The 26,653-nt window shown below is 41.7% G+C and overlaps 2 protein-coding genes across 7 annotated transcripts in view; one reads left to right on the top strand and one right to left on the bottom strand.

The window, feature by feature from the left end:
- Window positions 1–9,486, top strand: part of nfia (nuclear factor I/A) — a 96,437-nt gene extending 86,951 nt beyond the window's left edge. For all 6 annotated transcript variants that reach the window (XM_015376547.1, XM_015376545.1, XM_015376548.1 and 3 more), the window contains 2 exons: window positions 172–260; window positions 5,898–9,486. In XM_015376547.1, coding sequence (XP_015232033.1) covers window positions 172–260; window positions 5,898–5,912 — 104 coding nt within the window. In that variant the 3' untranslated portion in view covers window positions 5,913–9,486. The remainder of the gene's footprint in view (window positions 1–171; window positions 261–5,897) is intronic.
- Window positions 9,487–22,497: 13,011 nt separating this feature from the next.
- Window positions 22,498–26,019, bottom strand: tm2d1 (TM2 domain containing 1). Its single transcript, XM_015376543.1, has 7 exons — window positions 25,871–26,019; window positions 25,067–25,140; window positions 24,678–24,786; window positions 24,440–24,531; window positions 23,464–23,537; window positions 22,830–22,956; window positions 22,498–22,685 (listed from the first exon to the last, which is right to left on the bottom strand). The coding sequence occupies exons 1-6, from the start codon at window positions 25,984–25,986 to the stop codon at window positions 22,846–22,848; spliced, it is 576 nt and encodes a 191-aa protein (XP_015232029.1). The 5' UTR covers window positions 25,987–26,019; the 3' UTR covers window positions 22,498–22,685; window positions 22,830–22,845.
- Between the last annotated feature and the right edge of the window lie 634 nt (window positions 26,020–26,653).

Below are 26,653 nucleotides of genomic sequence, written 5' to 3'. Positions count from 1 at the left end.
TCTGATTGGTCGAATTAAATAATTTGTAGTTTTTAATACATGTATCATCAACTTAAACTTAGATTAAATCTGATTCCCGCCCAGTTTTCTTAACCTGAAGGGATGTTGGCCCGACCGGTCTTCAGCAAAGCTCCGCCCACCTCTTCACTCACCTCTGTATCTTCTGTGCAGCGTACTCCACCCCCACCACTTCTCCAGCCCAGCGGTTCGTCAGCGTCGGGCCCAGAGACCCCGGCTTCAACATCCCTCAGCAACCACAGGTAAGACCCAACCACAGCCGGTTCTGAAGCACCTGCTGGGTTCAGACAGACCCACATGCAGAACATGCAGCCCAATGTCCCCAGAGCTGCAGGTCTGAATCTATCAGTCAAAAAAAAAACCCAGTGAATGAAAGCAGCGCCCCCCGTGGAGCAGATCGCTTACTGCAGGGAGGTGTTACTTCCTGTTGAGTAAAGTGTTTCAGGGAGGAACGTAGTTTGGCTCTGGATGTTCATGACTGGAACCACAGAGAACAGCTGAGCTGTGATTAACTCAGCTGTTTGCCAGGTGATTCAAGAGGAGAGGAACCTGTCCAGGAGGCGAGGATGAAGAAGAAAAAGCTTTGGATCGCGGTGTGATCTTCATCATTAAAAACCTCCTGATAACCAGCTGTGAAAACATCTGTGGAGCAGAAGCTGAAGGCGGAACAAACGGGTTGTGAGCCACCATCCTGCTTCCTTGGGTCCGGTCTGAGAACTGGGTTTGGACTCCAGCTCCTCATCCTCAGGCTTACCGGGTTCTTCTTCATCTTTTAGTGGGTCAGCGGTATTTCTCTTTGAGTTTCAAAGCATAATAGTCCAGAAAACCAATGTGCAGCCTACCTGACTCAGATAGTGTGATGTGATAGGTCATGTGACCGCTCCAGCAGTTTTATCACTGGTGTTGGATTTTAATATTGAGATCAAAGTATAAAAAAAAAAAAACTATTCATCTGGTCAGTGAACGCAGCATCTGTTTTTCATGCAGTGTGTTTGAGTGTGTGTGCGTCCAGGTCGTGTTTGTTAGCTGATTTATTTAGAGTGCAGCGATTTGTTGGCCGTGCTTTAACTCATCTCTCACACACACACACACACAGATAACAATGAGCTGGGAGTCTTCTGTTGACATTTCAGACATGCTCCATCGCTCTGTGTGTGTGTGGGGGGGGAGGCTGCAGTGAACGAGTCTGTCGATTTATTGATCCTGTCACAGGCCGGCACACACCCTCTGAGAGGCCGACGTGGGCCAGGTGTGTGTCACTGAAACAGAGCCGGTTATTTATTTATTCCTCCTCCGTCTCCATGAGATGCTGCTGCAGCTGCTTCCTCTTCCTGTCCGGATTAATGAGGAATTTGGTGAATCCAACATCCTTGGAGAAGGAAAAGTTTCTTTGTTCCAGTCTTGAGAAGGTGAAGGTCACCGTCAGGGAAAGAGACCACTTTGTTCTGTAAAAAATTATTTTCTTGTTGGAAAAAAGAAGTCCAGATATACGAAAAATCCTTTGAGGATGCTTCATCTTTCCAATATTGAGCCCCAAAGCTTTTCTGAGACACAAAATAAAACTTTTTAGGAAGTTTGAATGGTTTCAGAAAAAAAAAAAATCTTTTCTAATGTAGCTTTTTGAGTAACAATAGTTTAAAACCTGCATTCATTGGTAGGTTTTGATATTTTTAGGTCATTCTTTTGGTGTTTTAATGTTTTAGTAATTTGGGGTATTTCGGCTTAATAACTTGGTGGTTTAGCTTATGTTTATGGCTAATCTGTACATGTTTTAAGGTAATTTTGAGGTGGTTCAGGGTGATTTTTGGTTGTTTGGGATTAATGAGTGTTTTAGGGTAAATTATGGGTGTTTAGTACACGTTTTTGTGTGTTTTCAGATCATTTTGGGGTGTATCAGTGTAATTTGGTGGGGAGGTTAGTGTAGTTTTGAGAAACTGGGGTGTTTCAGGGTAATTTTGGAGTGTTTTAAGGTATGTTTGGGGTGTTTTAGGGTACATTTAAGGTATTTCTGAGGTGTTATAGAGGAGGGTGTTAGGTGTTTTAGGGTACTTGCTGCATAGGTCAGTGTAAGCTGTGGTGTTGCTGGATGGTGTTGGCTATTTTTAAGTATATTTTGTTTGCTTCAGGGTAATTTTGGGATTTTTAGGCCAACCATTGGGTGTAATGTAATAGTTTGGGGTGTTTTAAAGTGAAAAATGTTTGATGTTTATTTGTTCTTGTTTTTGAACTGGTTTGTCAGACAGTGATGGAGATGTGCTACTAAGTGACACTAACACAGTCTGGATGTTCGACATTCAGTCTTTGTTAAAGACTGAGAACCCTGTTGGGGGGGTTGTAACTGTTCGCCCCTCTCCATCTCCATGGTAACCATGAGGACAGTCTGTGTATTCCTCAGTGTCTTTTGAGGCAGATGGTTCCTGCTTTGTCTGAGGGATGGGCACCATGCCCAAACGGGTCGGCAATGTGGTTACCGTGGGAAACTAAGATGGTCTTCTTTGGAGACAAAGAAACATCAGAACCAGAACTCAGAGCAGGGGTTTTATTTCCATCAAAACTGCATCAAGTCTAGATCGTATCTGTAACGATTTGTCGGATAAGACCAGGTCCAAAACCACTCTGAAGCTCCTTTGTCGTACTTTTGTGGCAGTTTATTAAACCACCAGTAACAGGACAAACTCCTTTTAAGATCACAGGAAGAAAAGCGTGGAGGACCGGTGGGTTCTGGACGGGAACAGGGATGGAGCGGCTCGCTGCAGGTTAGTTAGACCCAACAGGAAGTAGAAGCTCCACGCTTTCTCCAGCGCTGTGCGAGATGAGCCTCTAGAGTCTGAATTACAGCTGTCTGGCCGCCCGGTGAGAGTTTCATCTTCAGAGTCTTCTCAGGACAGAGGTGGGGTGGCGGGGGGTCTGCTGCAGCTGTGTGGAGGGGTAGAGAGACACAGACACACAGCGGGCAAGAGAGAGCGGGCCAGAAAAGTCCCAGCGTCAGCAAGTTGTATTGATTAAAAACTAACCTTCCAGTCTTCTCTTCTATCACTGCGCACACACACAGCAGTAGAATTACAACGAGTCAGGAGCAAGAGGGTCTGAGTGCACGGCAGGCCTGCAGCGCACATGCACGCAAACACACAGAGGAACACAATGAAACACTCAGGAACCCACAGAGGAACCCACAGAGAGACAGAAACACACACAGAGGGAAGGATTCCTCCTCCCGAGTTTTATTAAACTGCCTTTTATTCTCAGACACATTTCCTAAACTCTGCTTCCATCTCCAAGACCCTGCAGATGTGTGGCTTCACTTTAAATCAATACTGGGGGGGGAGCATGGTGGGATGGGGAGAAGAAAGTGATCCAGAGAGGAATTTTGAGGAAGAGAGGTGATGATGAGAAGGGAGGGGTAGTAAAGTGAGGGGAGTTTTTAAAGGTTTGGGGGGGTCTTGGCTATGGTAGTCACGTCCCAGGCCGTCTGGTTGTCTATGGCAACCAGACATGATGTAAGACAGGAACGAACTTGAACTTGTCCAGGCAATGAAGTTAAGATGAGAGACAGATCAGCTAAATGTGAAGGTTTCATGAAGGAAACAGCTTCGTCGCTCTGCCGCCAGCCACGGTCCATCAGGGGCCCGAGGCGGGGCGTCCGAAAGCCGGGCCATCTGTGATCTTCTGAGGATGCTTGGACCAAAAGTTCTTCAGAAGGTTTTGTTTGGACTCTGCTGCTTTTCAACTAGGGCGGCAATTTCTATAGCACTAAAAAGAAGGACATTATGCAGCCTATCAAAAAAATACTAAGGTGTACATAAGAATCTGGTATACTGTCATTTATATTACCGTACAATTTTGAGGGGCTTAAAGAGGATGCTTGTGTAGCTGAACAGGAAATATTAATGAAAAGTGAAAAAAGTATTGGTTTGCCAGTAGGGCTGAAACAATTAATCGGATTAATTGTGATTAATCAATCAATTGTTGAAATAATCGTGAACTTATTTAGTAATCAACTAATGGTTAGCTGGACTGTAGAGGCTCTAAAATGTGCCTTCAGCTGACAGTCCAACCCACTTAATCCAGTAATTATACCAACATTGTAAAAATCTTTTTTTTTTGTCTGTCAATATGCTCTATCCAGATCTTCTTGATGGGGAAGGTTTCAGTTTCACCTGGTTTCATTTTGTAAAAAATCTTCTTTAAGGAATCTTTGGCTATCAGTTTATTAATTGATTAATTGAAGAAATAATTGGCAGATAAATTGATTTGCAAAAAAATCATTAGTTGCAGCACTAGTTCCCAGTATTTGTATTTATTCAATGCATTATGGTGTTCAAAAAGTGACCACTGAGATCAATCTTAAAAGAAAATGTAAAAAAATAAATGCAACTGCTCAAAAAGTATAGCTTATTTTTTTAAAGAGCTTCAGGCTTTAGGGAACTTGTCTTCAGTGTTTGTGAGTTAATTCCACATCCCATAGTGTGGCATGAACTAGAAGGGTTTAGGATGTTTTTAATGATAGTATATAATATAACAAGACTGCAGTGGGTAGCAGTGCTGCCTTGCAGTAAGAAGATTGCAGGTTCGATCCCCAGCCCGGGTCTTTCTGCATGAAGTTTGCATGTTCTCCCTGAGCATGCATGACTGTTAGGTTAATTGGCCTCTCTAAATTCTCCTTAGTTGTGCATGAATGGTTGTCCTGTTTGTCTCTGTGTTTCCCACCGATGGACTCATGACCTGTCCAGGATGTACCCCGCCTCTCGCCTGTAGACAGCTGGAGATAGGCACCAGCACCTCATGTGACCCCAGAAGGGATCATTCCTGACAACTGATGCATGGATATAATATAACATAGTTTATCTGTTAAACTGGATTAATTCCCTGCTAGGAAATCAGCGCCCCCTCCTATCCTGTTTTCCAACTGTGATGCAACACAAATAGTTTGTTGCCTGTAGTTTCTAAGATATTTTAGCCCTTATCCTTTTTAATTATCCTAATGTTTAAACATGTTGGGGTTTTTTACCGTTAATTTTATACCTATGTCTTTGTAATGTATAAAAAACAAATTTAGGTTTTCTCTCTGTGACTTTGATTGATTGTCTACATTTTTACTTAAAACTGATGCACTAATCCGTTTTTGGCAGACCTTCAGCATTTGGAACCACAGTGGAATCAATGCAAATTAAAACAACCGTACATTTTGTTTTGGATTGAAATTGCTCAAGAAAAAATTAAACACTGCAGACTTTAAAAAATATTAAATTTTTCCATTGAAACATCCTTAACAGGTTTAGTTGATAATGTGACTCTTCCTACTGCAGGTTATAGCTGAAATGTGTTTGTTTTTATTTTGTTTTTATTTTTCTTAAGACAAAACAGTGAGTAAAATTGGAACCAAGAGCTCTGAGCCTTTGAAAGGTAAAGAAAAAGTTTGACAAAGGGTTGAAACTGGTTTTGCTTGTGTTTACATGGAAACCATTTTGTTCACCGTTTATTGAACTTGGTACATAGAAAATATGTCATTTTCTGCACACATTTCAGAATTTCTTGCCAGTGGTAGTCCTTGAGCAGGCCCTTCTTCAGGCCTTTTTATAGCAACCAACACAACATTAAGGAGCCATCCTGCACGTTGCTAGTCCTAACCATACGGCATAGCTCATTGTCCTCTTAATAATCTATTAGACACTGTCCCAGAATGGTGCTAACTGTGGACATGTCCAGAATTAGCACTACGCCGCCTCCAACACTGCTTCTGTTCTCCTGACAATTCATAGACAAGCATTTCAACCAGAGTTGTGATGGAAACATAGAAAGTCATTTGCTTAATTAGGTCTAGGTTGGTTTGGTTAGAAGTTCCAGAGACTTTATATTAACACCTTCGTCTGTCTCCACAGTGGTACCTTGGATAGGGACTCCTGAGGCGCCGCCACCCTCCTCTATAATAAACCGCTGCAGTCTCTTCCTCCACCTTGGACACCAGCTGTGACAGGAAGCCCATCTCACCTGTTCCTGGTCAACCCCATTCCCGGTCCTGCAGATCCTGGCTCCACCACCAAATGACTCAGCAGCATCAGCATGGCTACAGCGGATCCAACGTACCCACCCTGTGAATTGTTTGTCCCAGAATTCCTTGCACTCTATTGGATCGTGGATCTGTAGTGCTGGATCTGAGCCCTGAACCTTTTTTGTTTTTTTCCTCAATCCCTGATGGGAATGGGAGGGAGGATTGACCCGTTGGGTTCTGGGAAAATCTTTAGACTCAATCACAGAAATTCCTCTTTGGAGGAACGACCTGTCTGATTATTTTTGCAGTGTGAACTTGGTGGTTTGAAGCCCTCCATGCTGCCATACCCCCCCCGCCCTCTCAGTGGATCTCTGCAGCCTGGGGCTGGTGGGGCCGGTGTTGATGGGGTGCTGAGGTGTTACCTGGCCCAGAGACACCAGCTGAAACCCAAATCCTGGGATAGACTGTCTCTTTCCTAGCTCTCTCTGAGGACATGGACCATACCGTGATGGGAGGAGCTAAGCTAGGAAGGAGTGCAGCATAAACTAAGCCTGGGGGGCTCGGTTTGGGGGTGGGGGTCAGACTAATGGTGGTCTGGATCTGTTGGTATGTTTCACCAAGCGCTTGTTTCTCTGGAGGCTTTGGCTTCGTGGCTCATTGGTTTCTCTCTTTTCGCCATCATTTCCTCTTCCTCCTCTTCCATCCATCCACCTGTCTGCGTGAAGGTGCAGCGTACGCAGGGTGGGCTGAACCTCCGGGGGTCCGGAGCCAACCAGGCAGTCAGGAGAGAGCTCCGCCTCTCACACCTAACAGTGAAATCATGAGGAAAAGTGCAATTTTGTTGACTAGCTGTTGGATGACTAAATATCATATATCTAAATGTATATTTTTCTTCTAGTCCACTCAAACCTCTGGGACTCTAAAATACTGGGGTAACAAAGCAAACCCACCCGCAGCTTCGGGCTAACCCGAACCCCGACCCAGTGAGACACAAGGGAGCCATGTTCACTTTCATCCTGTTTTCTTCTTCGTTCTTCTGGTAGTTTGATATATTAAACCATTACAGAGATATCAGCTTTTTAAGCATCTCGTGCAGCTAAGGACTGATTTTTATTCTGTTTTTAAAAAAGCGCAAAGCGATTAATTTATTTCACTGAGCACTTCATTAAGCTTCAGGAAAGACATACGAAATGTCCACTGAGGCGAAATCAGAAGATTTTAGGCTTGAAACGAATCAAACTGGTGAGATAATCTGCCTGGTAACAGCCTGCCATTTGATTGGCTGGGTCATCTAGGAGCCCCGTCTAATCACAAGCACTTCCTCCTGCAGCCTCCAATAGGCTGTGAGTGTGTAATCAGGGGGCGTGGTTTGTCAGTGAAAGAGCTTAACTCAGTTCTTCTTTGGTTTGGGTTTTCTTTCTTCTATAAATATCTATAAATACACACAAACCCAGCGTTAGCGTGAAAAAGTCTTAAAAAGAACTAAAAAAAATCTGCATGTGTTGGTGTTAGTGACAGTTTTTTCCATAGATGATGTAGTTAGTAAGAAAAAAAAGACGATATATCGTAAAAACTTCCCAACGTCAGGCACTTCAAAGCAGCCGTCGGTTACTTCGGACCCATCCAGGCCTTTTCTGTCGCCGTCTGTCTCTAGCTACCAGCTGTCTTCGCTTTCCAGAATCCCTTGTTTTTTCATTTCGACCCAGCGTTCAGAACGTTACTTCATCCGTCCCACACTCGTTCCTCGTTGATGTGCCTTGCGCCAATGTTGAGTACTCAAGGACCTTGTGAGACCCAATGTGGAAAGACAAAATTTGGCTTTTTGTCTCCTTGTTTGAATTTCCCCCTACATCAGGGATGTTGTGACTGACTAGAGACCCAATACCAGGGTTGAGTTGATGGGGACCGTTGTGAAGAAGGTGTTTGAATCAGGCTTATGATGGTCTAGAAGGCAACATTCATGCAGATGAGCATCAAAGGTATTTAGGATGTTTAGATGCATAAGGAGCTTCCTGTTGTAAAGCCAGGACCAAATTAAAGTTTAAATCGAATGATGTGGAAATAATTAGTGTTGACATAATAAGAAGGAATTTAAGGGGACATTTGATCAAAAGAAGTACTTGTCTGAGGCTCGGAGATGAACATCTTTCTGCTCTGACTGGTTCTGTTACATTTCCAGCTCAAAACCAGTCCCAACCAGTTCAGTGTAGTGAAGAATCAGACTCTCCCAGTAAATGTTGGACCCTCCCTCTGCTGGATCTTGTCATCTCACAGGGTCACGGCAAAAACGGCACCACCAGATTTGAGATGTTTACGGGATGTAAACATTGAGGAGAGGAAACACAGAGGAGGTCCAGTCTATGAATGACTGGTGTCAAAGTGAAGAACTTTCACCATCAAACCATGTTTATTTCTCATGATGTTCCAGTTTTGGGTGCAGCTGTGAGAAAGAAGGTTTTCTGCTCGTTTGACAGAATTTTGACCTTCCTTGTAGATTAGATTCTGTTCCTAACCCTTGTGATGAGTTTATCATCTGTTGCTGTAGCAACAACTTTCATCGTCTTCCCGTTTCTTTGTCCCTGATTGCTCTCTGTTCCTAATCTGAGTAACCAAGACGTGAAATATGCAATATCCTTTTGCACTCATAGATGTATTTCATCCTTCTTATGGTCGGTTTTCTTTCCCTTCCTTCAAACCAAAGTCAGAACTTCTGTGGTGCTTCCCAGCTGATACCCTTCAGGGTTCTGGTCTGATAAACCAGCGCTTCCCCATGCTTTCACTGGTTCTTTGGTCTAAAATCAGCCCTAATAAGTCCAACCTTCCCTGTTACAGTTAAGACCTTCCTTCCATTTCAGTTCCAACACTGTGATGGTAGTGTCGTTCCACTTGGGTCGGTTCCATTCTCCTTTATTCTTGCCTTCCCTTTAGCCATGAGATGGGCATTAATTATCTGCACTAAATATGGAGTAATGAGTAAAATGAGTAAAAAAAAAAAAAAAAAGCTTCTGGATCTTTAAACGATCAAAGGGAATAAATTAAAGAATTTGCACGGACATTTATTAAAGTGTCACAAAAAAAAAAAAGTCAGCCGATTAATCCGATTTTCGGGCTGAATGTTCGATATCAACCAAATTTGCACCGTTTTTAAGGAAACAAAAGTGAGTGTGAAAGCAATAGTTTGGGCAGCGTGTTTCGTTCCTTTGTTTGTCTGTTAAATTAGTTTGTTGTGCAGCAAAGAAGGAGTGAGCTCCTCCTACTGGCCGGAGGGCAGCGCCGCAGGGCCTGACCGAGAGACGTCGCTCTGTGTTGTATAGTTTTATTGATTACACTGATTTTAAAGCTGCCCTATTTTCTAATGCAGGACTTTTGTAACAATGACTAAATGAGGAAACTGTCGTGTTGTGAATTTTTGACTGTTTGTACGGAGGCCACGTTATTAGAACTGGTTTGGTTTTCTTCCTGGGAACTGGATTTAAGTTGAAAACTTCCCTGTTTCCTTTTTTTTTTTTTTTTTTTTTTTTTTTTATGTATTTATAGACTTTTCTTTTGTTGATATAGCATATTCCTGCTCTTCTAAAGTCCAGGGCACCATGGTGATCCGACCATTGTAAATGGATGTTACAGTATGCTGTATGTTCAGTGTTGATGAAGCTAAATTTAGTCATTCTGAGGGGGGAAAAGAGTTTTTTTTATGCATTTGAAGGAATTTAGATTTTAGGCAGGAGACGATGACATAGCCAGCCAAACGATGCCCCGACTATAAATGCATCCAGGCATCTTTTTTTGTGTTCACCATTCCATGCAGAAAAATAAACAGCTTGATTATGCAACATGATTCTTTTTCTTTCCCATCTGTTTCTTTCTTCACCTCCTCCTCCACCAGCTCCGCTCTCCGTCCCTCCACTCCTCCTCCGCTGTTCAGCAATGCCTTGCAGCTGAGGAGTTACAGCGCAGGACGGTGTGATCGGACTTCCTGCTCCTCTTTCCTCGCAGATCCAAAGCTTTGATTCCATCGGGGATCAATTATTCTAATGACAGTGAATCTTCTCTTTAATGTCTCCATTAATGGATCAATTGTTCTCTCTTTGCATCAACCGAAACACACACACAAAAAAAAACAGATCAGCAAACTCAAAGATGATTCTTTGATCTAAAATAGTGCTGCTGATTAGTTGGAAATGTTCCAGAAGCTCTTGTGCCGGAACAGATGCAACCAGTCCAATAAATAGCAGCCGTTGGTTTCTTTAGCTGATGTATGAATTGAGCAGGAGCTCCGATCACATCTGAGCATCTCCCACTGAGGCTGAGAGAACCGAAGAACCAGTTCTGATCCAAAGCCTGTTCATCCCTCGACACCCCCAGCCTCCCACCTGGAGCTGAGGAACCCTGCTACCCCATCAGGAAAGGGTTGAGGATGGGGGTTGGGGGAGGCTCAATCCTCGATCTGGCCGATAATCGGGAGGGGTGGTAAACTGGAACTATGCTCCCATCGTGCTTCCCCACAGCCAATCACAATGCAGCAGACCAATCCGCATGAGAACTATGCACTGACTAACAGCCTTGACGAGGACGAGCTGAGGCTCACATCCCAGCGATCCTTCCAGATCCCAGCTTCCATGGAGCCAACACCAGAACACTGGAACCCAACCAGCATATTCCACCATGTAATGAAGAGATCAAATGTAGTGCCTGTGAACCTGTATTATACTGATACCTGTTTGTAACTTCTGAACACCAGTAGCCTTTGCTGTCTATCGGGCCCCTCTGATTCTAGCTGATGTTCAATAATCACCAGATATTACTGCACTGCATGCTCCTCCATAATCGCCTAGTAAGCTGTTACAAAGACTAAAAGTAAGAAAAAAATGACAAAAAAACAGACTTTCTGTTCACCCATCACCTACCCTCCTCTTCATCACCACCCAATCATCTGAACCGCTTTTAGATCTCATTGGTGTCCACAATGACCAGTGTCATATCTCCATATATTGCTGGGCAGTCCAACAGGGTTCCCATCCTGGTTGGTCTTCCATCATGATGAGCCTCACACAGTGATGTGTCCTAATTCAGATGATGTCTTACTGTGATGTATTTTAGGTGGTCCACTCTAATGGTTGTCTCACTCTAACAATTGGCCCACTCCATGAGTAGGTCCCTCCAACTGGGGAACCCCCCTAATATGTGGCCCACTCTATTGGGTAGCCCACTCTAAAAGGTTTTCCAACTCTAATAGTTGTCCCACTATAATGGTTGTCCTACTCTAATTGGTGGCCCACTCTTACTGCACTCTTAAGGATGACCCACTTTAATGGGTGGCATTCTTCAACAGTTACGCATTTCAACAGGTGTCCCACTCTAAAAAGGTGGGGCACTCTAATTGGTGGCCTTCTTCAACAGTTACCCATTCCAACAAGTGACCAACTCTTAACAGGTGCCCCACGCTAATTGGTGGCCTTTAACAGATGCCCAATCTAACTGGCCCCTTCTGATGCTTTTTACCTCATATGATGGGCGTACCATTCTAATGGGTGTCCCACTCTGATGGCTGGCTCACCCTAATGGGCGTTCCACTCTGATGGCTGGCTCACCCTAATGGGCGTTCCACTCTGATGGTATTTACCTCTTATGATGGGTGGTCGACTCACCTTAACAGGTGTCCAACCCTAATGGGTGGCCTTCTTTTCACAGATGCCCATTCTAACAGGCCCACTATGATGATTTTTACCTCCTGTTCCACTCTAGTGGGTGACTCAAACTAGGGAGTATGTGGGCTATTCTAAATCCCACTCTAAAAGGCTGGACCCCTCTAATAGGTGGCATTCTTTAATGGATGCCCATTTTAACAGGCTCAATCTGTTGGTATTTCCTTCCTATGATGGGTGTTCCAGTCTAATTGGTGGCTCACACTGACGGGTGGCCAACTCCAATGGATGGCCTACTTTAAAGAGGGTAAATCCTAAGCCTATTTAAAAACATTTGCCCATTCTAACATGTGTCCCACTCAAATTGGTAGCCCGCTCTGATGGTTGTCCCTCTATGATGGGCCTGACTTACTCACTCAATTTGTGGCCCACTCCAAACAATGGACCATTCTAATGGGTTGCTTACTTTAAAGGATTGCCCATTCTTACAGGTAAACCACTCTGAAGGGTGGTCCACTCTAACTTCTGTCTCATTCTAAGGGGTGTCCCACTCTATTGGACGTCCTTCTCTGTTTAGTGTCACTGCTCCGTGCCATTAGCTCTGCAGCCTTGCGTGGTTTTAATTCGACAATCTCCAGATCACTGTTACCATCAGCAAACACCCAGCTGGTCCACTCAACATACACATACACTCTCACACACACTCCCTGCATTCATTGACCAGAAGGCTGGGTACTCCTCCCCCCTCCCCGGGCTGTTTCCTGCAGGAGAACCAATCGATGGCCCCTGCCTTTTTCTGCAGCCCTCAGCATTATCTGAGGCTGACTCCCCCCCCACCGACTTCTCCGCTGCATCTCTTCCCCCCCAGCAGGACCTTAAACAAGCTGCTGCTCCTCCAGGATCAGAAAGGTTTAAAAGAGAAAGCGGTAGCAGCACCTGGGTGTCATCCCCCCCTCTTCCTCCCACCACTTTTCCTCCCAGTCCGGACCAGCTGGGGTCGATCAGCTCGTCTAGCTCACCTCCAGTGGCTCCTGCAGCCTGTCGATGCCGCTCAGCTCTTTGAAACTCAACAGTTTCTTCGACTTGCTCGTCTCTTTCAGGCAGGAAACTTTGTTGATGACCATACTGTTTTCTTAAAGGGCGATGCCACTGAATCTGCAAGCTGTCTGTTTCGGTCTTCTTCAGGGGACTGGAATTATTTTACAGAAACTTAATATCAGTGAAAGATTTTTTTTCTTTAAAATTGTGATGGGTTTGAAATTTTTATAAAACACGAGTTTAGCAATAAAAAGGCATTAAACATAGCTTATAAATTACATATAGACATAAATTAACCCATACTGGTGTAAAAGACACGGTCATAACTAAATTTGACTGCATTTTGTTTTCAAGCCTTCTTTTTCATTCTTCCTGTCTTTAGAGTCTTACTGGAATAAGGAGAGAGCTAACGTCAGCCCCTTTCTTTTCATTGACTGATATTCTGTGACATGTTTCTGCTGCAGTTACATGCTACACACTGCAGTAACTGGGAAATCCAGATATTTCCAAAACCCTTATTAGGTTTAGATGATATTTCCAGGTTATTACTCAACCATTCCTAACGACTGAAAAATAGTTAATGTTTAGAACTCATGATTTTTATCTCTGGACTTTACACAATAAACTTCAATTTAGATTTTTGCACTAGCCTCCTCATACTAAATAATTCTTAAAACATATTATTAGCTATGACAATATTCTTTGCTTGTTACCAATTAAAAAATATAAACAACAATTTGTAAATTGTTTTTAAAGCATGTAAACATCAAGGACTAGAGCATAGTTGAAATTATTAGGTAGGATTAGCAGTAATTAATAGCACTAACTAGAAATCAATAAAAATAGTCGCACATGCACTAAAGACAACCACATTAATTCACTCTTCTTAAGCAAAGGCTGCTTAATGAGATAAAAACAATAAAAATGGGCATTAGCAACAGGATAAAATTGCAAATAGTACATAGATTGATTAGCAGTAAATGTTCGTAACACCAACTAAAACAAATTAACTACCAACATAAAATAGTCTTAGCAGGAAGCCATTAAACAAAACCTAAGGTGACCAGATCTCTGAGATTAAAGCAAGGAATATGTGAAACTATGAATGGAATAAAAAGATTCTAATGTAATCAAAATTAAGAGAAGAAAACCAGACGGTGCAGTTTTATTTTTACATATTTACTCATATTTAAGCAATAGATAAAAAATCTAACATCAGTCTTTCCTGGCTTTTGTTTGCATTTCCTTAGAGTGTAGCAAAAAAAAAAAATAATAGTAGTAATAAAGCACTCTGGGGAAAGTTTATTAATTCATGCAACCTCTTTCCTCCTCCTTTTTTTTTCTAACACTCTTCTGATCATTTTCTCCTTTTTGTTTTATATCTCTTTCATTCTTCATATTTACTCCTTCTTCTCTTTTCATCTATTGTTACCTCTTCTTACAGTCCTTTGCTATTTTAAAACAGACATCATTTATTCACAATCGCCTGACAATTTTAAGAAAAATTAGATTTTTTTTTCAGATTCCCCTAATCTTGTTAAAAATGTTGTCTTTATTATTATCTAACTAGTTTGGTTATCTGATGTTATGCCAAAAACGCCATATTTAGTCCTTTTTTTGTGTGTAAACTCACATTTAATCTCGAGATAGGTCTTTCTCTTACCGTTTCCTTTATTTTATTTTATTTCCTGAGTAAATTGCATATGTCAAAACTAAGAACACAAACACACCTACACCTAAAAGTCTGTGTTTACAAATTACTATAATAAATTAATAAAACTGCTAATAATTAGCTCTGGAAAAAAAACTACTTTAGGTCGCCAGTCAATTCTAAGACATTTTACTTAGGATTGAATCCATAGGAAGTGCTTTTATAAAGAGTATTTATTTTTATCATCCTGTTAATATTTCCCCCTCTACTCATGCCACCAGTAACCATGTGCTTTAATCCATTAGTCTAGTAGTCTCTGTTTGGACATAAAGGTTTGTTGTTTTTGTTTTTGACACAGTAAGTGTTGACAACATTAAAACACTTCCTATGTGAAGCAAACCTATTATTAATGCAAGGACCAGCTTAGTCTGAACATTATAAATAAACTCTCTCACACTTTCTACACAGGTACCTTAATGACTTTAATAAAAAGCAAAACCATTTCCTCACTGATCGCACTTAAAACAAGGACATTTATGGGGATGGCTTTTGACACAGAGCCGTGGATGCTAGCATGTGCCTGCTAACACCAATTAAAATTACACTAATTACCTGTTTGAATTTGCAGCATGTTAATATTAATGACTTTTATATAGTTACAATTATGAGAAAAATCATGTTTAGCTGTAACCTAAGAAGAAGCCTGTTAACATGTAGTAAAATCCAACTAATTAGCAAGGAAATTAGCAGTAAACTAATATTAGCGACAATAATATAGACATCTTTGTTTAAAGACATTAGTGAAACTAAGATAGAATTAAAAGAATTAAATATGGACATTATTTTTATAAGCCAACAAGTAAATACGACAACATTAATGAGTTGCTGACTTAAATATAACCTGCTAGCACTAAACTAAATAATGATAGTTAGCTGGATTCTAGGGTTAGGCTGCTTACAGGGAATAAAATCCAAGTAATTTGCTATAGACAATAGTAGCATGCTAATTAGTCTTAGTAACTAGTATTAGAAGTGACTATTAACTTAAATCATAAATGAGTTGTTGCTCTTAACAGGTTAAGTAAATGTTTCCTGCCAACATTAGCATTACCTTTGAAAATGTAAATATAAGTACTAGTAACAGGTAAATATATAGACTTTAGTGAGTGTTGGATCAGACAACGATGCTAAAAATTTCAAACTCTATTTTTGCTCCTGTACCAGCTCACAGGCAATGATGGAAATTTACTGAAACATGAATGGCATTGGCATTGTCCTTTAGGAGAATATAATAATTTAGAATAGAATAGATAGAATAGAATAGAATATTAGCAATTAGACTTGATTCTACACTGTGCTGAAACTTCTTTTTAAACTGAATCCAGGGATTGGTTTTTATGCTATTTCCGAACTGCCCTCCTTTTTTTCTAGGTTGTAGATGTTTTTAACCAGAGAACCAATAACCGGTGAAATAATCAGTTTAAGCAGCTTTCAGGAATTGTCTTGTTGCCTTTCTCCTGGTGCCCTGGAGGTGGCGCTAAGCAGTGCTATTAACGACAATCTTTAGGAAGGAGAGCTTTATAATCCCCCGAGCATGGCTGGAGAGCGCCGCGCCAAGGAGCAGTACGAGTCACACATCCCGCCATTCCCTGTTCACTGCCTGAATCACCATGGAAACCAGCTCACCCATTCAGTTCACCTCCATCCTTACCCGAAACTGACTGATACCTTGTGCCTCAACAACAAGGCGGAGCTTTGTGCCGCCACACCGACCTGGTGTCACCTGATATTCAGTGTTTCATTAGTGGTGTTGTGGTCCATCCTGATGGTTCTGAGTTCTTCTGGGTCATTCTGTCTGTTTTTGTCCTTCTTCTCTATGATTGTAGTTTCTGTTGACCTTTAGGTCCATCACTGACACCATGTCCACTCAGACTCAAGTTACTGGAAGCAAGATGTGCGTTTCCTATGCAACCACATGAAAAATAAAGATGCTAAAGCTAAACCCAGACTGATTTACTTTAAAATAATGTCAAATCTGTGTTTAATGCCAAGAACGACTGTCCAGTTTTCTGTCAAACTGAGTTTGTTAGAACCAACAACATTGCACTGTTCTTTATTCGGTATTGATGTTTTTTTTAGTAATCTCTGCAGTCCATCATATTGCCCCTACTGGTGTGACAGAGCTATAATCATTGTTTCCAAAATTCCTGCAGAAAAATACAAACCAAGAATCAGGTAATTTCAGATGGATCATTGCTCCACAGCTCCAGGTCTGGGTTGTGGTGGAGCAGAGCTATGGACCATGATTCAAAGATCCAGATCCTGAACACTGACGCTAACTATCAGCTTGACATCATCACATCAGGTTAAGCTTTCTGCCCCCTTGTTCATGTCAGCTCAGCATCAGCATCGTTCCCTCTGCCTCCTGTGATGGACTGGGACCGTCTGTGGTTAGGATCATCTGAGGGATCCGCCTCCCCCTTCTTTCCCCACTGATATAAGCTCTGTTTTTGCAGTCTTAGCTCAGATTCTCCCCCCCGGGATACTAGAGGGGCCCACCCTCTTCTCTCAGGTTTCAGAGGGGAAGCTGACCGCAAAGAAGTGTGAATAATTCAACCAGCCGCCTCTCTAAGCAAACACACACTCACACCGAGCCCTGATCTGCTCTTTTAACACACACTCTGAGACGGCCAGAGGTCACACCATGAACATGGGAGAAGAAGGTCTGACCTGCAGACAGATGAGGAGCAGGTCTGGGAGCAAAGAGGGGTCAGCACCACAAGATAAAGCAGAACCTCATCAGACAGCTTATGGAGCATCCTAGAATCAGAACACAGATTTAGGTCAAAAGGTCACCTTGTGATGTAGAATGACTGCTTGTGGTCAGCTTAAGGACCTTCGCAACAGGTCTGAACCAGCTGGTATGGACTGCACTATCAAAAGATGCACAGTTTAACACCAGACCTGAGAAGATCAGTGAAGGTTCTAAACATGGTGTCTGCCCAACCATGAATGGATGGATGGATGGATGGATGGATGGATGGATGGATGGATGGATGGATGGATGGATGGATGGAGTAAAAAAATCTCTTCCTGCCATCTGTTAAATATGGAGGAGGGTGTGTGATGCTGTGGGCCTGTTCTCTTCCAAATCCCCTCATAGGTCTGTAAAGGCTCACATCTGGTGGAATCACTACCCTGTGCTGCTTTTTTAAACAAAATTCTGTTCAGAAGCATTAACTCTAGAACAAACCTAGTCCACATAAAGGAAATTAATTAGTAGATGTTTGTAGAAAAAACAATACAAAGAGTAGTGAATTATTAAAAAAATATTAGGGAGCAGAGTTATCTGTTTTCAGCTATCCTGATAAGGACACACATAAAATCTCCCAGGGGTCAAAGATATTTAATATTAAAGAAAAAAACATAAAAAATTCTATGCATGGATGGATAAGTGATAATATTACTTCAACTTTTTTCCCAGTTTACCCAGTGGTTCCATCAAAATGGGAATACTAGGATGTTGGTCAAATATATACAGCATCATGTCATCAGCATATAGACATTTGGTGAAATTACCCCTATCAAAGGCATTGCAAGCTTCTGAATTGCAATAGTGGGAAGAACATTTTGCCCCTACCTAATGCCTCAGTGAAGGCAAATGAAAGTATAATCTGTTTATTGATTAGAAATATACAAATATTCAAGTTTTTACCTGAAAAGATCATCTGGTTCAATTCGATCAAGCCCAATCAAGGTCAACACATGTGCTTTAACAAAACCGGACTGATTAGATGTATTGTCCTTATTAGGTAGACTAGCCAGAACCATACCTAAGGTATTAGAGTCCGTGTTAAATAGAGAGATAGAGCAACTGATGTAATCGTTGTCTTTTTGGGTAACAGAGAACAAAAACTGCCCACAATATCCAGGTGGGAAAGTCACAACAACAAAGGAGAAAGTTGCTCTGAATTTCTCTGTCTGGCTCAGCAACAGACCCTTGGCCCCTGAGGGGGATGCTAATGGCTGCTAATGGATAAGAATCCAGAAGTGGGTACTGTCAGGGGGGGTTTCTGGGAAACAAAGGCAGAGGCTTGGGTGGTTTCTTGCAGATTTAATGATGAGGAACACAGGGCTTCTGGAGGGACTGAACCAATGAATGCAAACAATGAATGGAGTAATCAACTAATTGAGAGCAGGTGGGGACAGAAGTATCTAGAAGGGAGCTAGGGGAAAGGAGAGTAACTAAGAAATACAACAGAGTCTAAATATAACTAGAAAATATTTTAAATGACATTAAATGGAAATGAAAGTAATGAATTAGAAAACACAGAACGAAATAAATCAAAGTGTAAATAAAAACCCAAAGTGAAAACTTGAATCAACCAAAGATCATAGTTTTAGTAGTGGGGAAACTGTGGCATAGGATGCTGCCATTTATCCTCCAACTGGAGGGTCACTGGTTTGAACCCCAGTTCCGTTCATCTCAGACATTGTGTCCTTGGGAAACAAACTACATTGCCTACTGGTGCCTAATTTCTTTTTTCAAAAATTCCTGACCAGTTGAAATGGTTCGTCGTGGTTCTGGTTGACCTCCAGACCAACCTCGATTCAATAAAAAAAAAAAATGAATTCCCTGTCTGACAGGAGTAGAGTGTTTGTCTACTGCCAGAGCTAAAGGTCCATGGCCTGAGATGACTATTGTCTCACACCTGTTTATCAAATGAAAAATATTCTGGCAGAGGACACAGATTAATAAGAGGCTGCTTTATACTGGAGAAAAGGACAAAGCTTTTGTCAGATGGTTAGAATCCTGCTATACATCAGATAGCTCACCGGTTTTAGACTGTTTTAAGCTTCTACTAAACCCGATGATCAAGGGAGACCCTGCATACCACTGATTTCTGTATCCAGTAAAAAGAGCATTTTACAAGCTATGTACTGATAACAAGAGGATGAAGGCTATGATTAGTTTGTACAAAGACACGCTTATTCAGAAACAGCTTTGGTGGCAAAGTGGAAGGGATCCGATGGAGGCTGGATGGGAGGAAGTCATGGTGCTCCTGGATGACCGGCCCAGTCCAACTATAGCTCCATGAGGGAGGTTCTAATGCAGAAAGGTCCAGCAGAGATTTTAGAGCAACATATACTTCCTACAGGACCACATCAGGGACAACCATGGAGTTTTCACCCATACAATGAAAAACCACGTCCCAAAAGCCCAGCTAAGGAAGAGGAGGGAACGGCTGACGCTGCTTTTATATTGATGAGGGGATACGTTTAGGATGGAGATCAGTCCTCCTAACTCCTCAGCAGGTAAAAGTTACCACGGCAACATTGACTTAATGAAGGACCTCAGACACGCCCCGTGATTTAATACCAATCAGGGATGAGTGTTAAAGCTTTGCACGTCCGCACACCAATTAGCATTAATCTCAGGGGGTGTGGATGTGCTGCAGATCAATAATGTACTGATATGATCCTTTATAGCCAGGCCCAAACGGAACGAGACCTCCAGATTCTAAAGATGGAAGCTCCAGATGGAAGCTGTGAGGGGTCCAGGTGAGCCGTAATCTAAGTGCAGAAACCAACATAATGCAGGACATCATTGTAGAGATGTCCTCCTTTTGTTTAGTTTGATTCGGATGCTGTTGAATGAATGTGGCTTGAACTTCTAGTCTATTGTGTTTAATGACTCTAGCATCTTATTCTGATACTCATAATAAAAAAACTGAATAAAATAAAAAAAATAAATTTATTGATAAGAACCATTAACTGCACTGCATCTCCTCAGCCTCAATGTACCCCATCAACCTCAGATGACGATTAAGATATTTCTCAGTTTTTTAGAACAGCTGTTCTTGATTCAGGTATGCATGTTCCACTGCCCTGCATGTTATAGATGACTTTCTGTTGCAGCACACCTAATTCAAATGATTGCAGATGTCGGACCCTTACCAGTTTGGCTTTCTAAGTCAAATCTCCGCTGACACTGCTTTAGTTAGAGTTAACATCAATCTCTGCTGATGTGGGAAAATCTTTTGAGTTGGACCTATTTGATCTGAATGCCAACTTTGAAAATGTTCAGCACACAACTTTACTGCACAGGCTAACGGTTCTGGCTGGTGTTTACGATTCTGCATTAGAATAGCTCTCTTCTAGATTGACAGGTTCTCCTTGGACTGTGCTTCTCTGACTTGAGGTGTCCCATAAGGCTCCGTTCTAGACACATTATTATTTTCACTTTGCATTCTTCCACTAGCTGATAAAGTAACACCTCTACACAGATGACATTAATTTAAATATTTTTTTTTCAAAACAAGCTAGACAGGCTGTCCCCCCTTGTCCAAGACACAGTGGGGCAAAAAATATATTTTGTCAACCTCTTACCTACAGTATGAGGTCTGTATTAGGGATACACAGAGGATTCAGCCTACGAAAATATTTGTCCAAAAATGACCCAAAGGTGCATTTTTGGTTTTCTTCTAATAGACATTTAACACAAAAAAACACGACAGAAACATGTGACGACACACCAAAGGCACAGCCAGCACATAGAGATGTTGAGTGCCAAAAATGCTATGGGTCTAATATTTGACATAATTTAGTTGGGTGTTTGGTTTTCAGCTTTGGTTTCCTAATTTTTTGTGTTCAGTTTCGGCCAAGAATTTTGATTTTGGTAAATCCCCGTCTAATTTTCATTATAGATACGTTTCAACTATGAGAGACGAAATGAGATAGAAATAATCTAGGAAATCATATTGTTGGAGTTTTTTAAAATCTATTTGTAAATTTGGTTCTGGAGTTTCTGCCCACAGTTCTGATGAGCCTTTTGACCCCACAGGATAAGATCATACACTGGGCCCCAAATTGAGGGAGATCATCATTGGTCTTTCTTTCTCTTCCAATTGAAATGATAATTTCCTTGTCAATATTAGATTAAAATAATCTGCCAATTGAATAATATTTTCACACTTAAAATGATTAACACTTTATCTTATTTCAAATTCAGTATGTTTAGTTATTAGTGATCTGCTCAGATGAAGGTAATATAGTCTTTTTAGAGGAAGTTTTACTTATTTTTAGCTCAGCTTTTGCAGTGTTGGTTTCCTGAGCAGATCTAGAGAACATCATTCATCAGTCAGGACGTTTAGATGGCTGTAATGTTCTCTCTACTGGACAGCTCATGGATTTCACGTCTGCAAGCTGTCCAGAACACAGCAGCTGGAACTCTCACTGAATCCAGTAATCGGACCAACATCCCCCCTAGGATACTGGTTCCACTGGTTTCAATAGTTTGGTTTCCTGTATCTGTTAACTTTTAATCAACAGGTCCGCTGCTCAAAGCATTTGATCCTCCACCCAGAATCTCCTGAACCGTTAGGGGAACGGGACCTTTGCTCCTGATTTTGGCTTTGTTCGCTCAGTGGGTGTTTTTAAGAACCAGCTGAAAACTGTTTTGATTTACTGGACTTTCAGGTCACCATTTTATTGCATTTCTTGTTTTGATACCTCTGTATGAACAACTAGGAGAGGATTTATTTATAACTTCTACTTCCTTGAACAATAAATAATCAAATTGTGTTTTAAAGCAATAAATTAAACCTTCTGTGCCACTTGGTGTCTGCTTCATTGGACCCTTTTCCCTTCCTGTTGTTCCTCAGCTGAACCGAAGCAGAAATATCGCTGTTCTTTGAGAAGAGCAAAAAGGTCAGAACCTTTCTTGGCCCTTGCATCCATATTTATGGTTCTGCAGTTTTGTGGGGGGAAAAGAGCGACCGACTCTGGACCAACTGGTTTCCTCACCGTAGTCTAGTCTGATCTAATGCAGTAATCAGCCTTCTGATTGGACAGCCTTCCATGCAGGGTCCTGGTGTTACTAATGGTTCTGGTTTTGTTTTCTTTTGGTTTCAGATGAGAAATAAAAATGTGTTCATGGAAGATCCGGTTTTTACTCGGAGAGGTCCAGATCTCCTCAGAGGAACCAATGCCTCCAACCTAAACGCTTCCATCGGAGTCCACATCCATGGCACCGACATCCACTTCAGTGGCTCTAGTTTCCAAGCAGCACCTTCAGAGTTCACCTACTGGGCCTTTCAGAACGTCTCTGAACCGAGACCGACCCAGTCATAACAGATCAATAGGAGACGTGGATGGAGACAGAAATATTTATTCAAAACTTAATAACTTAGAGCAGAAACAGAAAAGAACAACTGAGCTTCACAGGAGAACATGGAGGACACATTGAAGACACCTGGAGGACATGAAGGACACCTGCACTGGACCTTTATCTCCTCCTCCAGTCGGTGGGCAAGGTCCAGTTGTCCAAAAAAATGGACGGAGTTGCCTGCAGGACAACAGAGTCTGGGATCAGGTAGGTTCTGGATCTTAGAGGTCCAAAGAGGCTTCAGAACCAGGTCCAAACCCAGTTACATAACCTGGCTTCTACAGCTTCAGAAACAGTCTAAGCCGGTTCTGGTCCTGGACTTACGGCTCGGCCCGGGCAATCAGAGGGACTGGTGAGGCTTCCTGTAGGTCTCGTTGGTGATGGAAAGGCGGGTCAGGCGGGCGCCGTAATAATCCACAATGTAGTCGGACCCGTCAGCCGGACCCACAATCTGCAGGAGACACAGAAGTGGTCCAGTTCAGAGAACTGCAGGTTCTGTTTGATAAAAATGGTTCTAGCCTAAATTCAAATGGGTTTAAGTCCAAATAGATTTAATCTAAAAACAAACATGTTCTGATTCTGAAGTTCTGTTTTGGACTTTAAAGGGAAAAACCAGCAGCTCCAATCAGAACCAACCTGGTTCAGTTCTCTGGATTAACTTCCAGGTTAAAGCTGCAGAACAATCAGTACCATGACGACTTCAGAGCAAAGGTCCGGTCCGTTTAACCGGGCCGGATAGTGACCCAGTCCTTCCCCTGCCGATTCAGTATCCCCATCCTCTCAGAACCAGAACCAGCAGGATAAGAACCAGAACATCTCATTCAGGGGTCCTGAGAAAAGCAGCAGCGCTGCTGGACGCCTCAGGTTAATTTGGTGCCAGCCCGCTCCAGCCCGGCCCACTGGGTTCTAAAGGTCACTTCCTGCCAGAACCTGATTGAAGGAAAAGATCTGGACCCACCTGCATGGCGATCAGAACAAAGTCGATAAGGGTTCCGATCCCACAGAACCCGACCGTGCAGAACTTCAACAGACCTGAAAACACAGAGGACACGAGCATCAGAACCTTTGAATCGGACATCTCTAAACCAACTGGGCTAAAGTTCTGGTTCTAATCTCGCTGCCCAGTGATGACACCAACAGGCAAGAATAACCAGAACCGACTCACTGGAGTGGGTCGGTTCCGGTTATCAACCCGGTCCACACAGACCCAGTCTAGATAACCAGGCTGTCCTCCAACCAGAACCTTCTGAAAGTGAAGCAGAGCGAGGAACCGGTTCCTCAGGAACAAGAACCCAGCGCTTTGGACCGGGTTCTGCTGCCATTCAGCCCGACCTCACACTCATCCGTCCTTTTTAATTTAATCAGTTCAGCAACTTTCATTAAAAACTTTATACAAAAAATACATTTTTAAAATCTGAGGAACTAATAATAATTAAAAATAAAACATGAAATAAGCAAAACAAGAAAAGGAAAAAAATTATAGAAAAAATACATAAAATAGAAATATTAAAACGATTCAAAGTAAAACTAATGTTTTAAAATTGTAACAAATAGTTTATATTAAATAATCTTACAAAATATAACATTAATTGATGGTTAAAGAAAATTGAAAAGTAAAATTATGTAAAACTAATACAATAAAAATGCAATAAAAATCTATAAACAAAAGTTTCAAGCTATTATAAGCATATTTTTCTTGTACCTAAACAGAAAAATTTAATTCTAATTCTGTTCAATAGAATCAGTCAGAAAAAAAACAACCTTTGAAAACATTATTTAGCATTTTAATGATAAAAATTAAATCATGATTTTTTTGACTTTTTTTTATTTATTTAGAGCCATTCGGACCCGAGTGTGTTTATGCTCATGTTTTAGAATAAGAGTGAGGACCAAGTTAAGTTTTTAATGTTTGCAGTGAGTGTGTGTGCTGGTACCGAGGGCCGGGTATCCCAGGTAGAACCGGTCTGCTCCCAGCCAGCCCAGAAACAGAGACAGAGCCACGGCCACCTTATAGGAAGAACCGCTCCTAAGAGGAAAATATATTTATGAGACCCAGATGGACCCGGTTCGGAGCTCCTGTTCTGATGGCTGAGTCGTTAAAGACAGATCTGCCTGCTGAGTTCTGTTTCCGACCCGGCTGCTGGGCCTCAGAACCAGTAAGGAAACACTCACACGTTCCTGCAGGAGATGGTTTTCTGGAAGCCCACCTCACTGCCGCTGAACTGGACCTCGGTTCCGTTGGAGAGCCGACAGGTGATGTTTGGAGCAGGGAAGCAATTCACTGCAGGCACAGAGACATGCTTACAGAGAGGGAACCAGAACACTGGACAGGCAGGCTGCTGGTTCTGATTGGACTCAAACATCCGGTTCTTCTCAGCATCTCTGAGCTAAACTGGTTTGATTTCACAATCAGAAGAACCCGACTACAGAGCAGAATCTACCTTCAACCTGAGACAAGTTTGGACGCTTGGGTCTGTTCGGGTAACATCCAGTTCAGAACCAGGAAACCAAACCGATAAAAGCTGGACCAGAACCAGAATTTGAAACGGGCCTTTGCTCACCTTTAGCCTCTCCGTCCCGGCAGTTCTTCGGCTCCTGCGTGGCTTCATCGATCTCTGGATCTTTGCAGAGATATGTGATCAGAGTAAAGGAGTCAAACAGAACCACTCATAATGAAGCCGGACTAGAACCTCACAGTGAAACAAGTCAGGTTCATGTTATTTTTTCTAGAAATTCCCCAAACCAAAATAACAGGACCATAAATAATCCAGAAAAAAAAAGGAGGAAAAATTGAGATAAGAGATTATTTTTATAAAATCAGTGATGAAAACTTTGTTTTTAAATCTAAAAACCTACAAATAAACTATAAACATACTAGTGAAAATAAAAATCGAAAATAAAGAAATTATTTACTGAAACTGAAGAAGAGATATGATTAGTTATTGGCCTATTTAAAACTAGTGAAGCATTTTAATGCTGTTGAACGTTAAATAGCCAAAGTTATCAGTTATTAAATTCATTTCCGCTCACGTCATTATTTTTAATTTTAGGATAAAAAATTAATCTCTTCTGTTTCTGTGAATTTATAGATCAAATGATTTAGACTGCATGTTTCATGCTAATAATGCATTCTGTATTTTTAGCAAATTATTAGAATATATAAATTATAGATTTATAAATTATTTATTAATTATTAGATCAGAAGAAAAAACTAAACAATGTAATTTCTATTCGTTTAGCTCAGAAAACTACAGATAAACAACAACATCTGGTAAATCAGAATGACAGTTGATGCTAAGCTAAGCTAAGAGCTACCGACGTCCTGAACAGGTGAGCTACGCAGCGTCACGTGACTGTAAGGATATTGTCCGAGTCTCAGGTGGCTGCAGTCCTCCGCATCTTCAGTCAGAGACCCGCAAAAGAACAACATGACAAGCAGCCAGGACCCTAAACTTAGCAGCCGTCTGAAGGAGGCCGCCATGATGACCAAAACATCACGTGACAAGGTGCTCACTTCAGGGGCGGAGGGCTGTGGGAAATCAGGAATCTATCCGACGTGCCGCATCAGAGGCACCCACAGAGTGAAATTATCTAATTAGCTTTTAAAAAAAAGCTTCATTTAAATAGCAGTTTCGTTTCTCAGGGATTCAGCATTAAAATGTATTTATTTTTGTTTTATTTAAATAAAGCTTTAATTGCTGCAAGTAATACTTTAGGTCTGGTTTAGATGAAGCTTTCATTTTTCAGTGCAGTCAGGTGTCAGAAGGACGGTTGAAATTTGAATAGAAAAGTTCTGTATGAAGGACCAATGACATCTCAGCAGATGGAATAATAATCAGTCTTCTGTAATTTGTTGTGAAATAATCTGATATCAGCCTGGTTCCTCCTGTCGAAAGACAATTCACCTGCTATCAGAACTTCTCCACGTTTGCGGAGACCCTGAACGCAGCAGACAGTCTTCAGTTTTCAGGTTCTTCTAAAGTCTGCACCAAACCAAACATCTGTTTTCGGACTTTTCTCTCCTAAGGGGACCGAATAAGAACCAGATTTAGGGACTTCAATGCTTTAAGCTGAGGAAACACCACAGAAACAGAATTTCAATTTTTTACAGTTATATATATATATATATATATATATATATATATATA

Source organism: Cyprinodon variegatus, unplaced genomic scaffold (genome assembly GCF_000732505.1).
Source record: "Cyprinodon variegatus isolate N-32 unplaced genomic scaffold, C_variegatus-1.0 Scaffold136, whole genome shotgun sequence".
Lineage (NCBI taxonomy): Eukaryota > Metazoa > Chordata > Actinopteri > Cyprinodontiformes > Cyprinodontidae > Cyprinodon > Cyprinodon variegatus.
The sequence above is the reverse complement of the archived record's forward strand: the minus strand, read 5'-3'. Positions and strand labels throughout refer to the sequence as shown.